General features: G+C 32.6%; 1 protein-coding gene across 7 annotated transcripts in view; it reads right to left on the bottom strand.

The window, feature by feature from the left end:
• The window catches only part of DNAH8 (dynein axonemal heavy chain 8), a 138602-nt gene that overhangs the window by 30017 nt on the left and 94621 nt on the right, over positions 1–13964 (bottom strand). For all 7 annotated transcript variants that reach the window (XM_013171043.3, XM_013171041.3, XM_013171038.3 and 4 more), the window contains 11 exons: positions 13500–13653; positions 12877–13041; positions 12103–12329; positions 11585–11703; positions 8605–8708; positions 6685–6861; positions 5162–5329; positions 3696–3908; positions 2103–2240; positions 1646–1773; positions 710–881 (listed from right to left, as the gene is read on the bottom strand). In XM_013171043.3, the coding sequence (XP_013026497.3) occupies positions 710–881; positions 1646–1773; positions 2103–2240; positions 3696–3908; positions 5162–5329; positions 6685–6861; positions 8605–8708; positions 11585–11703; positions 12103–12329; positions 12877–13041; positions 13500–13653 (1765 nt within the window). The remainder of the gene's footprint in view (positions 1–709; positions 882–1645; positions 1774–2102; positions 2241–3695; positions 3909–5161; positions 5330–6684; positions 6862–8604; positions 8709–11584; positions 11704–12102; positions 12330–12876; positions 13042–13499; positions 13654–13964) is intronic.

Below are 13964 nucleotides of genomic sequence, written 5' to 3' on the forward strand. Positions count from 1 at the left end.
CAACAAAAAAGTTTGGAGTAGAATCTCACTGGAACTATTATCCTTCAATCAAGATTGTTCTAAGAAACAATGGAGACATCAAGCAAAAGGGGATACATATCTGAAGCTCCTGAAAAATGACTAATACGGACAGAAAATATTTATAGTCTAAGAAAACTTGACAGCCAAATTAAGCACTGGGGTCAATTAAGAGAAAACCAGACTGAGAGTTTTGGGCTTAATATTTGAAGAAGAGTACTTGAATACTCTGGAAAGACATTGCCTTTCTGACTCCCATGAAAATATTTCACACATTCTTTGTTAAATGTTCTCTTTGATATAAAATCTGTTTTTCTTTTTTCAGACTATACCCAGATAACATTGACAGAAACAAAAGCTAACAACAAACAACACTGTCTTAGTAGATATGTATCCTATAGATGTGGTTATGGATTCCCAAAAGAAGATGCATGAAAGTACATGATGTTACAGGCAATTATGCAATTGTATAATATATAGCTTGTTTATCATACATAACTTCTTTATCTATCTAAACATTCTCAGTACTCAGATGTTTAGTGGAAATTGCCAAGAACTTTGGGAAACCACAGAACTACACTGGACAGCAATATTGTGGATAATGGTCCTGTTCTAAGCATAATGTTGTCTAACAGCAAAAAAATATGTTCACTGAAATTAAAATGAAACCCACTGATCACCAAGAACTTACTGTTGGGGGATCTACCAACATAGAAATCAGGTTCAAGTTTTCAGTAAAGGGGATTTTATGGGCTCTCATCTCTGCTTCCCATAAGTCTTTAAGCAAAAGCTTCCTGAAGTTTTGATTAAAAGGTCCACAGTAGGAAAGAAAACCTGTGCCAAGCAGTACATCTCCGACAAGTCTGGAAAAAAAACCACACACACACACACAAAAAAAAAAAAAGAAAGAAAGAAAACAATTAATTAAAAGGTGATGTGCTATTTCATTTTCTATCAATTTAGATAAGCAGCTTTTAAAACAGAAGAGTTCTGCTCTTAGGGCTATTTAAGGAAAGAACTGGTGCTCAACATTTTTGCATTTGGAGTGGTACACAGTGGGAACTCCAAAGTTTTCTAAATTTCTCAGAACAAGGCCTACTATATACTACATGTGTTTCAGCACACCGACTATAGGACAAAGGCTAATGTCCAGTTTCTACAACTCCCTCTTTCATTCAAATATGCCATAACAAATATCAAAATGGATGCTTCTTTTCCTAACCAGTATCAGGCTAGGAATTCTTCCTCATTCCTTCACATAGTCAGCCTTAGATCATTCGATCATTCCTATCTCCCACCTATCTGAGGGTTTCACTTTCCCAGTAACATTAGAACAAGGAGAAGTGTAAAGGGGACAGAAGAGACAGCTGTAACATAAGCACATAACTGCACTAGAATAATCCCTTTTGAAGTGAATTATGGAATGTGTGGTATTGTTCTGAAGTGAAATACAAGCATTCATTTACAAATAATTATGGGAGGGAAATTCAAATTTCAGGACAGTTTACTTAATTGTGCAATTATATTAAGATTTCTAGGAGGAAAATGAAGTACAACTATTAAAGCTATTAAATTGCTTGCTGGCTCTTCATTTTTTACATTTTATTTTCTCTGATGAATTTGATACCTGTTAATCTGAGATTTAAATTCTTTCCTTTGCTCAGTCCACCTAACTTTCTCTCCACTCAGTCCATCTATAAGTGCAGAGGCTGCTTGCATCTTTCTTCTGCATGTTTCTGCATCATTCAGTAAGTCCTAAAAATGAAAGAATGTCCTATTTCATTTAATAATAGAATGCAAAAATCTTAAGAGTTATTTTATATATTAGTTCAACATCTTATGATGGTTAATCAATTTATTTAGAGGTCATTCTGGAGATCTGCAAGTGCATCTATTGTCTAATATGTGCCTATTCATAGGAAAAAGAAAATATGAGAGAACAGATTCAAACCTCTTTAATTTTTATGCATGAGCCTCATCCATGTTATTCAGGGTAGTAGGTACTAAGTGAATGTCTGTATCGATTCCTGATAGTGTAAGTTTGGTATATAAGCATTTTCATAATAGAAATACTTGTATCTCACCATTTTCTCCTTCATTGCTGCATCAAACTTCGCCTGCACTTTATCCAGTTCGGCTTGCTTTTCATCTAATGCCTCCTGAGCCTTTGCTAATTCTGCATTAGCGACTTTCAGGCGGCCTTCCTGTTTTGCCAAGTTAGCCTACAACGAGAAGGAATATTAAAACAATAATGGTACAAGACTTGAATATACTTTGAGGATTCATTTTCTGCCTGCTTAGTTGGAAATTAACAGCCAATAATACACTGAAACATATTTATATTAGTATTTGAATGAATATTAATTATTTCCTTTGAAAACTGTGATGTATATATACTTCAGATACTACTTTTGTGTTAAATATCTAGTAGGAACCTTGAGTACTACTGTCAACTATATATATATATTTGTTTTAGTAAAAAATTACATTTAAGGAAGCTGCTTAAGGTATTAAGGTTTCTGATCTGTAAATATTGATTAGCCTAAAAAAAACCAACCACTCACAATCTTCTTGCTTGACTATACACTTTAGTCTCTCTTTTTAATTTGTGTATTCTTCAGTGATCGACAATTACAACAGATTTGTCCTTGATCAGCTAACAATACAGTTTTCATCCACTGCAAAATCATGATCCTAAAACAATGAATCCTCCCTAAACATATATTTATGCTAAATATAGGATATTCATTAGATTCTTATTTATTTATTTATTGAATCATAACCTGCATCACTGTTGCTTTTTAAATTACATTTATACCTGTGACAAAACAAGATTTGGAATCACCATTCATATTCTTTCCCCTTTGGGATCTATAAGGATTAAATACTTGTTTTATAATCCAAAAAGCAACAAACACTGTATTTGAGCTCCTATATTATCTTTACCTCTGATAAAAAGGTCTGTTCAAATGTTCATGACCATGTAAAAGAACACCCACCCTAAAGTAAAAATGACTCCTAAAATACATTGGAACATAACTCCTTTATTCATGTGAGCCCCAAATGTCTTAACAATGCCAATATCTGGGCAAGAAATCAGCCCTCCACTTGCTGTAAGTTAATGCATGAAAGCAGAGAAAGTAAAATAGCTGGTAACCCTCTATTAGTTTCTTTTCAGCATGAAAGCTCTGTTTGCAGGACTCTTTTGAGAATCAATGAAGATCTTCTCCTAGTACAACTTTATGAAAACAATTCTAACACAATAAAAACACAGAAAATAGTTTTCACTGAACACAGTAAGCCAGAACATCTATCTAAGTGAATTTCAGAGATCACTCTGCCATTAAGAAAATTCTGTTTTCCTGTGCGATACAGAAATTTGGGATCTTTTGGAAAGACAATGGAACAGAAGAATACTACTTTTCATAGTATAGTTAATCTCTCCTAAATTTAATTTAAACTAAATTGTTGTTCTGTGTTTTGTCTAGAATCAAGAGGAGGATACTGTTTTTGTTTTTTTTTTCTACTCATATTATCCTTAGCCACTACATTCTACAGGCAGTTATGTCTGAATCAATTTATTTACATATTTAAGAATAAATAAATCTTATGATGATTAAAGTAAATGAAATTAAATTACATGGAAATAAAACACAAAGATAGAGGTGATGTGTTACCTTAAGAGGTAAGACTTCTCTATTAACACCATAAAATATCGCCATGGCTTGTGTCCAAGACAGGAGTCCTGCTACATTACCACACACTTTTTTACCACTCTCCAATGTATAGTCTTCCATGTTAAAGTAAGGTTGAAGTAATTCTACTGTTTCTTCATTGATTGAGTCCTTAGGAAACTGCTGTAGACTCTGCAGGAATGGGCCACTCATAAGCTGCAAAAAAACCACAGGATATTTGTAGTCTTTTTACTCATTTTATTACCAAAAGGTTGATTATAGGTGAGTATGTCAGATAGACGGATGGATGGATGGATAGATGGATGGATGGACGGACGGACAGAAGGTAGGAGGGAATGGAGTTCCCAAAATTCTTCTGAAAAAGGAGGTAATTCATACAGTTATTATTATAAGGGTGTTCTATTCAGTTCTAACTCCTTCCACATGCTTCAACAATTCTAAAGTTTTAAGAAATTATACTTCAGCGAATGTAGTTTCTATTTCATATTGCTGCTTTGCCATTTAAGAAGCATTTAAAAAGCAGCATTTCGTAAAAATTTCAGCCAAGATACAGCCTCAGAAATACACTTGTAACTTACCTAAAGAATGCCAATAAAACCGGCTTATGCATTTTTGAAATGTGATCTAAATTCTGGAAAGGGAAACCATTGGTTTTAAAATTTTCTAACAAATGTTTAACATGTTAAAGACAAGTCATGGAATAACTGCTTATCCCATTTCATTATGTCCATGGAAAATGAAAAGGTTTGGTGATTTCTTAGTGTCTGGGCAAGCTTAAACAAAAAGCAAGAGCTCTACTCACATCCAATATATGCAATTTTTCTTCATTTGCATGATAACTTTGAGGCAGCAATAATTGCAAATTAATATACTAATAGAGGTAGAAGAAAATTTAAAGAATGGCAGGAAAAGGCATGGAAAGAAGAGAGTAAGAGAAGAGAGAAAGACTAGAAGATATGGCCATATGCCCAAGGAATTTTGGCCAAGAATATTGAAATGTAGAATGGAAAAAAAAAAAAAAAGCTTCTATCTCTTAGTCAAACAATCAACAAGTCTGGAGGAACAGAAAAAAAATGTTTAATTGTGAGCCTGCAAATTCCCAAAGAGAAAAAGGGATGTTCCAGAATACCTGTACCTTATGCATGGTAAATATACATAGAATGAGAGACAATCATATTTTATGAGAACATTAGAAGGAAGTACTACTGACAACAATAATTCTTTTTCAGGTATAAGGTCACATGGAACTGGACCAACACAATCCTCTAAGCAATTCTCTTACTAACTGCTAACAAATAAATTCTATTTGTATACTACATGCATCTTAAAATCACATTTCCATTTTTACAAACTTCTTTCCTGCTTTGAGTAAATGGCATCATAAATTCTCTGATATGTAAGATGCTACTTTTGATTTTTAAGAAACACAATTTGAAAACTCTACTTACTTTTAATGATTCTCCCCATGATGGCTTGCAGCAAGTCTTTTCTGGATCCATGGTAACTGGATCTACTTGCTTTTGGAACAGTAACAGACAACAGTCCATGATCCTCATAATTAGGTGAGGAGGTTTTGCAAGTTTTCTAACAGTAGCAATATCCACTGGTCTGATTGTCTATTTCAAGAAAAATATAACAATACTTTGTATGCCTCAATACAATTATCATATTTTCCTATTAAATAGCTTGATTTTAATATTGTTTGTCGTACTTTTCTCTGAGGTAAGTTATATTAAGAACATACAAAATATGAGTCACTGGGCTTACTTTAATGAATGTTATATGAAACTTAAATACTTTTAACAAATATATATTTGATGTGAACTTTTTCTCAATGTTAAAGATAGCACTTAAAAATAAATTTTAAATACATAGAACAACAGCATTAACTTGGCAATCTAGGTGACTGAAGAAGAGTATAATAAATTGCAAAGTACTTAATTACAAGCACTTTCCTTGGTATAACAGTATTTTGGATTTTTAAGGGTTGTCATAATTTATTCTGAGATAAATTTGATCTATTTTGTTGCTTTCTTAGCTATTATTGGTATGAGATATTGTTATTTTAAATTCTTTTCCTAGTAGCATCACTGACACTTTGCTTAGCTTAATAATATTTCAAACAAAAATAATAAATGATTAAAACCTCTAAACTAAGAAAGTAATTTCTGTCTGCAAAATACATGCATGCCACTGTCTGGAAAGAGTAGTTACAGACAAAATATGGAATCCACAGGATAGTGCAGGAGTACACATATTTTATAACAGTGTATTTTGTGAGTGGTTTTGAAAGTTTTATTTATGTTGTTATCTATCAGTATAAGAGTAAACAACGCTCACTTTTCCTTACTTTTTCCACTCATTATGGTTTTGTCACATAGCTTCTGGTAAGTGGAACAGAAGTCCTTAACCATGCAATACATTATTGATTTTTGATTTCAGAGCTCTTAAGTTTTTAACTGTTCAAAGGAGAATAATGAAATTAAATTACAGAGTGCAGCAATGCCTCAAAATTCCTTAACTCTGATTCTGATTCCCCGAATCCTCTTTGTTTCTTTTCTCTCCAGTTTTAATGATTTTTTAGTGAAGGCTGACACAGCCTTATACTCCTCTTTCTTAAAAGGAATATACAACTAATTAACTATGAAAAAAAAATTTTAAAAAAATTTAGAACAAGAATTATTCTTTTTAAATCAGAATATCAAGATTATAAATTCTAAATGCATCTGTAACTTTGGGAAAGATTTACGCCTGCCAAAGATCAATTAGTAAGGTAAAAACAGGACAATCACTATAAAATAATCTCTATGTTTTTAGAAAGAAATTGCACACTCCATAGATATCACGTACACTGATAAGCTAGTGTCAGCAGTCAAAAACAACTGACAACTGCATATTGGTGAAACTAGCCTTTCTTTCACTGGTGACTCAAATAGCACAAAGCCAATGAAAATGTAAGAAATTTATTCACATTCAATGCAGCTTCTGCTTCTTCTAGTGCTGGTTTAGCTGCCTCCAGTTTACTTTCTGCTTTCACTTTTTCTAAATCGATTTCATCAACAATTTTTTGTGCTTTATCTTTCACACCTTGGACTTCATTTTTTACTTTAGATGCAGCTTCAGCACTTGCTGTTACTTCTGCTAGTACCTGGAGTTGTTAATAAACACATGAGAAGTACGCATCAAAATGGTGGAAAGAGTGATTAAGATATCAGATACAAGAGTACACAGATATATAAGGATGTTTTAAAGATATATATATAAGGCTAACCCCAGAAATCTGATAAATCATAATCCTATAAAGCATGGAATCAAAATGATTATCATTTGCAGAATCCTCACAAAGAAAAATTGGAGTAGACTCTCAGCAGGAGTTGGACAGTAAAATTGAATTATTTTTAAAATGGATAAAAGACCTTTCAGTGGCTTTTAAAGCTTGTTTTTTGTTTGTTTGTTTGTTTTTATTCTATGATGGATTTTCATCTGATTTGAATCTATACTTTTGCAATACAATAAGTATTTGTGTTGTTTGTTTTTTTTTTTCCACAATAATTCTGCAAATAAAGATAAAAATAAAATAGCTAATCGAACTAATGGAGGAATGCAAACTATCTTCATGAATGTTCAGCCTTCCTTTTACTTCTCTAGTCTAAGGCAACTCATTTTTAACTAGTCTATTGAAAGAAAAACCCTGTGAATCCACGGAATTGTTATCCATTTGTGTCTTTATTCTTCAGTACATGTATTTTTAGTTTTATTGTGCATGTGACATACAGCTGATGTCAGAATATTTTTTTTTCAGGATTAGCTGTAGGGTCAGCATTAGACCAGCATTCTGAATGCATTTACCAGACATAAATAATGTTCTCAAATAGCTGTGAGAAGAAATGACAGATAAAAAACAAAATCCCTCTTTTTTTTTTTTTTTTTTTGGTCAAATCCAGTTCTGATTTCTACAGGCTCAATACTAAGTGGAAAGAAAAAAATATATGGAATATAAATAATATCACACTTAGTTTAAATAAATATCTGTTCTTTTATTTTCTATATCTATATATACTATATCTATATATCTTCTACTTATGATGACTCATAGACAGTACCCTATTGAAAAAGTTGATATCCCAGAGGCTATGTAAACAATTATTGTCAGACAGCTATTCCAAAATGCATATCAAATACAAATATCTATCATACTCTTGAATTGTGAGCAGTGTCAATTCATCCCTTTTCTGTCATTATTTTCTCTCTTATGAAGAATGCAGGTAGTCCCTCAGCAATCACTGGCAAAAGGTTTGCTCTCTCGTGCATATTATATATGCACCATCAGAATATTATGGTATCTTTCAGAAAACAGAATGCCTAAAGTAATATTTGATTTATACCAGACCGCCAGTCTCATGAATATATGGACACCTTTTTAATGTAAAAACAAAATATGAAACTGAACTAAAGCTGGATGAATTTTGAAAAGCAATTTTGAAATACTGAAGTGCCATTACCATCCATTAACTTATCGGCAAATAAGTGTACTTATAACACCAAATTTAATAAACTTTAGTCAACCACTCACAGAAATAAACAACACATGAAGCAAAAACTGAAGCCCGATGCTTATAGGAGTGGAAAGAAATGAGAGGAAAACAAGGAAGACACACAGTCTTTGAATATGTTTATGAACTCCCACCCAGCCAGTATAATCCCAGCCTCTGTTGTTTCAGAAGTATGTGCTGTACTGACCTGCTGGCACAGGGGCAAAACCTCTATTTAGACCACAATGCACTTTTATTGACTTGTACAAATTATGAGAGACTTCTACCATACCACTTCACCCCACTGTATATCCTAATGCTATCCACTGCCTTTTGCTATTTAGCACTTTAATCCTTACTTCATCTGCCTTTACAGATGCCACAGCCAGTTCCTTCTCCTTAACAGCCAGTTCCTGAGAGAGCTTAGCAACAGATTCACTGGCCTCCATCAGTTTAGACAGACCTATTAATTAAAAGATAAAAATCAGAAAAATGAAAACTATTTTTTCCTAATTACATAATATAATCTAGCTCTGGATATCAAATAACTTGTATCTTTTGCTCTTCTTCAAATTTTCATGATAGAGAAAGTGCATAAAAGTCATACTAACTTGATTGTGCTTTAAATTCACTTTTCATAGATATAAATAACTTCATAGGGTACCAAATGATAATTAACAAGCTTGAGTCTTCAAAAAGAAATCCAAAATTTTTAGTTTTGGTTTGTTATAGCTGTAAATGGTACCTAAAAGTAGAGTGCTGAGGATATGTTGTTTCAAAAAGATATACAATGATCAGAAAATCAGAATTATACTACACTTGTAACACTGAATTAGAAAATGACATCAATATTTGGATCCATGACTGCCTTCTGACTGGGAGTTCTTTCCAGAAAGTGAGAAGTTACATGGCCCATCTTCAGAGATAATTTTATAGTTAGACTGGATGCTAGTTTCATCAATATGGAATTCAGTATGAAACGTGAGATTCAACCTGCTGAATCTCACACAGCTTTTGTGAAGGCACAGATGACCGAATCCCCAAGTGGAGTCACCAAAAGTAGGCCGAAAGGTCACAGCAAGATTACAGCCTCCAGCTTCTGCATATTGGAGCTTCTCTTATCTCTGGTGACAGAAAGCACAGAAAAAAAAAAAAAAAAAAAAAAGAAAACAACAACAACAACAACAATAAATAAAAATGCCTATGCCCACATTGTTCAGGGACAGTCCAATCATACTCCCATATATGCTGAAGCAACAATCTATAGAGGCCTTTTAGCCTTACACAGTTGCTCAAAAAGAGAGGAGTTTGTTCCTTTATTCTTATTACATATTCAGTTTGTCCCATGCATCTTTATTTTCTCTCCTCTGTTGCTCATAGATATGAGCTCTGATTTTTGGCTGAATTCCACATTGAATGCTGAATCCTCTCTAGCTTCTTCTCTCCTCTTCACAACTGAATCTTAAAAATCTTACAGCTTGCCTGGAAGCATTCTCCTCAGCATCCTTTCTCCTTAAAGGCTAGAGTCAGAGCACTCTTGCAATTACACCTTTGATGCATCTCTTGTGTGTGGTGTTTTTCTGTTCTCTCTCTCCACTTCTCTGTTACCACATTTTACACACAAAAGCACTCTCTCCTAGGACGTTTCCTGTTCTCCATCACAGCTGCCTCACAATCAAGCTACTGCCATTCCACAGGCTTTTTATTATTCCTCAACAAAAGACCCATTATTTTGCCATTTTCAACAATAAACTCCAAAGGTATATTCACTAAAGACACTCACTGTGAAACAACAAAAAAAGTTGTTTAAAACATTTCCTTTCCCTAGACATAATTTTTTCCTCATGTGTGTTACAAGATTGTTCATCCAAAGTGACAAAGCAGAAGAAAAGAGTTACTTATATCTTTCAAAATGTGTTGCTTGTATAGATACCACAGGGCTGATGAGCACTCATTCAGTGTACTCAAACCAGGTTCTTTCTAGGAAGCGGTACTAATAATGGAATTTCTCACATTTTTTGCTGTTTTACAAGCATCTTGAGTTGGCCCTGGCATTATTACATACAGCAAAGACATCTCAATAAGGAGATGCAAAAACCAATGTTATCTCAACTGACTTTGACAACATAACATTTAAATCCTCTATCAGGATAATCTCCTAACAGATTGAAACAACTTTCAAGGTTAATCTTTCTAACCTTCTAAATCTTTTTGATATTAAGTTATGAAAGACTAAGGATTAAAGTATGGACATGTGAAATAGCTAAATAATTAATAAAAAACTTTTTGAGATCATTCTGTAAAATGTAGTAAACTGGAGCACATTTGGAGTCAGGGATGACCAAGTGTTTTTGTGATTTTGTAATAAATCTTTTCTATGCAGATGAAACTTTCTAGATTTTATTTTTTAACTGGCATTAGTGTTGCCCATAAACTGACAGATGTGATTTTTCTGAGCATCGATGCTGCAGGAGAAGACAAACATGGTCATCTGTACAAGATCGTTTTGTTTTGAAGATTAGATAAGGAATTAGAGATAATATCACTTGAGAAGCTATTAAAATCTACATGTGAAATTTTCTTGACATCACCGAAGGTGCTTAGACTAGTTATTTTAAATTATTTTTGAAAGCAGAACTGAAGAAGGAATAGCAAAAAAACAAAACCAACTCAAATCTTCAGAGATCTTAGACTTTATCCTCATCAACAGGACTGATGGTAATGTCTGATTTGTAGAACTAGCAACAGATCTATACAGGGAAATCTGCATTATGTCTACATTATGTGAAAATGATCACTCACTCCTCTATGGACCACTCTGACTCAGCAAACAGGCTGTAAATAAAACATCTAAACATTCTTATTCTATTCTTTTCTTCATGTGAAGTGTATCAGTTGCATCATTAATCGTTGTCTAAAAACTATATATTTTTACCTTTCTAAGAAAAATCTTATCATATAGATGTTGCTCTGTTCTGTTAAATTGAAATACAGTATCTTTTTTTAAGATAAAAATCAGGTTTCCTGAGCTGTTCTATTGTTTTTTCAGATTTATAAAAATATGTCTAGATGCAAACTGCAGAAAACTGCAACTGTACTCTGAACCCATTAAGTACTATTCTAAATCTAAAGATTACATCATTTCAAACAGATATTCAAAATTAGAACATATGAGCCATACTTTTCTGTATTTCAGATCCCCATTTATAAAATGACCACATGTAAAAATTGCTCGTTGCTCAGCAGAAATCTGAAATGAGGCACTCAGATTGTATAGCAAGGATTTCCACAGACAAATCCATATTTCCATAGACATATCTTTATCCACATTTTGCTTACCAATTTGCATACGTTCAGCTTGTTCATTAATACTTGCTAACTTTTCACTATAAACTTCTTTGTAGCCATTGATGAAAGAGAGATAAGATTTAGGTGTTACATAGGCTCTTCTTCGATACCTAAAACATGGTATATTGGCAACATCAACTTTGTACATATTTTCAATTATACCACAATTTGGTTACTTCTAATATGTTGCCAATCTGGCAATAGATGGTAATATAAAACAAGCACTTAAATCAGTCAGAATCTATGTTCTTCATAATGCAAAGTCTCATGTTCAGTTATATTGCTTTTATCCACATAAGCAAATTTAAAGATGACGAATAGTAGGAATGAAGATAACAAACCTGCAATTTAATAGTAATTATTTTTATGGCCTTTGCATATATTGATATAGCACATTCATTTTCATATTAGCCTTAAAAGAGAATTACTGACTCATAAAACACATTGAATTCAAAAACACTATCAGTAGCAATATTAGGGGGATTATTATATTTATATAAATATATTACCTTTGGAAATAATTCTCACAGCTTTCTGAAACTATATCATGAAAGAGACCCATGGTTTCTACTATTTGTGTTTTAACTGATACAGAGCAGACCATACTAAATTCTGAAAGAAAATAACTGGCTACAGCTACAAGAGCTTCCTTAGGCCATCGACTGAACCAATCCATGGTGCATCCGGATATGAGCCCAGGAAATTTCAAAGAACGTGCACGGAACTTCTCACCAACCTAAAGAGAGTAACACTGTTAATTTAGGATGCAACATCTAAATTAGGTTGATCAAAATATTTAATGTATATAAACAAGTAGTCTATTTTTTTTTCTCACTAATTTTCTATTTAGAACACCCTGCATAGTCTTTTCTGTTAAATATTTTGTTACATTTGCTACATTCAATATTTTAGAAATTTGAAGAAGCTAATGACAAATATGAATCTTTCTTAATATTTCAAAATGAAATTCTTCTTTCAAGTTGCAAGCAAGAATTTCACAAATCTGCATACATTGATTTTAATTAGGCAAGAATACACCAGGAGGAAAAAATGAAAATCAAGCTAACATGAAAAGAGTGATTTAACTTTAAAGTATTTTGCTTTTAAGTTCTGACAATTATACTATTACTTTTATTATACCAGCAATTATACCCCAGATTTTGGTAGTTTTTTAATGTGCCCTTATATCTCCTCAGAAATACAAACCTGAAATAATTCTTTCACAATTTACAGGATAGTTTGCTAATGGAAGCAAGGAAGACAGATATAAAGAAAAAACTTACTGGAGAAAAGCAGAGGACAACGTGCAAGTTCTTCTTTGCCCGAGTTAAAAAATACTCATAAAGATTATCAAATGTAGGAGGACACCGAGGCATCTCTTTTTTCATCACTGGTATTAGTCCTTGGGTGATTTCATCCAGTTCATCCCGAGCAAATAAATTAGAAATCTTTATATAAAATTAAAATTGATAAGAAAATAAATTGCATGGATATAGTTATAGAGTTTGTAAATACTTGTCTGTTTACACCTGTATATCTCTCTGCATATATGCAGTTTAGACATATTAAAAACAAATTTGTTCCTGATTTATACTTCATTTAACTCCATTAAAATCAAAAATTCTAACTCAGAAAGAATACAGATCTTGACTGGCCAGTGAATCTTCATTTAACTAAAGCTACTGAAATACCCAAGATAATGATTTTCTGGTCTTTTCCTGCCTTGTATTGAAATACAGATACAGGCAGTCCACACCAAGAGCGCTCTTTCTCTTAAATGTTGACACATTTTAGGGTTAATCATTATGAATTTCACAACTTATTATGAAAATAAATAGAAATTAAGGAGAACAGTTTCTCCAGTTTCCTGCTTCTGAAGTACATTGTCTGTCACAATGAGACTTACCTCTCCTGAAGACAGTAGATTATTAACATATTCCAAAAATGACTCCTCTTTTATTTCATTATCAGTGAAAATAAAAGTAATGCTTTTTCCTTCTGCTCCAGCTGTTCTATACAGAAATTTTAAATCATCTGACAGATTGCTTACATTATAGGATCTACAAGTAATAAGAAACATATTGTGTTAGTTCAAAATAACACAGAATACTGCTATTTCCAGATTAGAGTGTTTTACAAATGATAGTGAAAGACCCCTTTGTAAATACACATATTTTGGCTTGGGAATAGCTAACACTTTTCATCTTTTAGAGCTCAAACTTCCTCCAATATTGTACACAAATCAGATATAAATTAATTTTTTTAATTTCCATTTTTAATTGGTCACAAAATGAAAAAGACAATCTGTTAAAAACATACTGTTATTACTGTGTAAAGAGAAAACAGCAGTATAAATTGTATCTATATACTT

The sequence above is a fragment of the Anser cygnoides genome, chromosome 3 (assembly GCF_040182565.1).
Source record: "Anser cygnoides isolate HZ-2024a breed goose chromosome 3, Taihu_goose_T2T_genome, whole genome shotgun sequence".
Taxonomy (NCBI): Eukaryota; Metazoa; Chordata; class Aves; order Anseriformes; family Anatidae; genus Anser; species Anser cygnoides.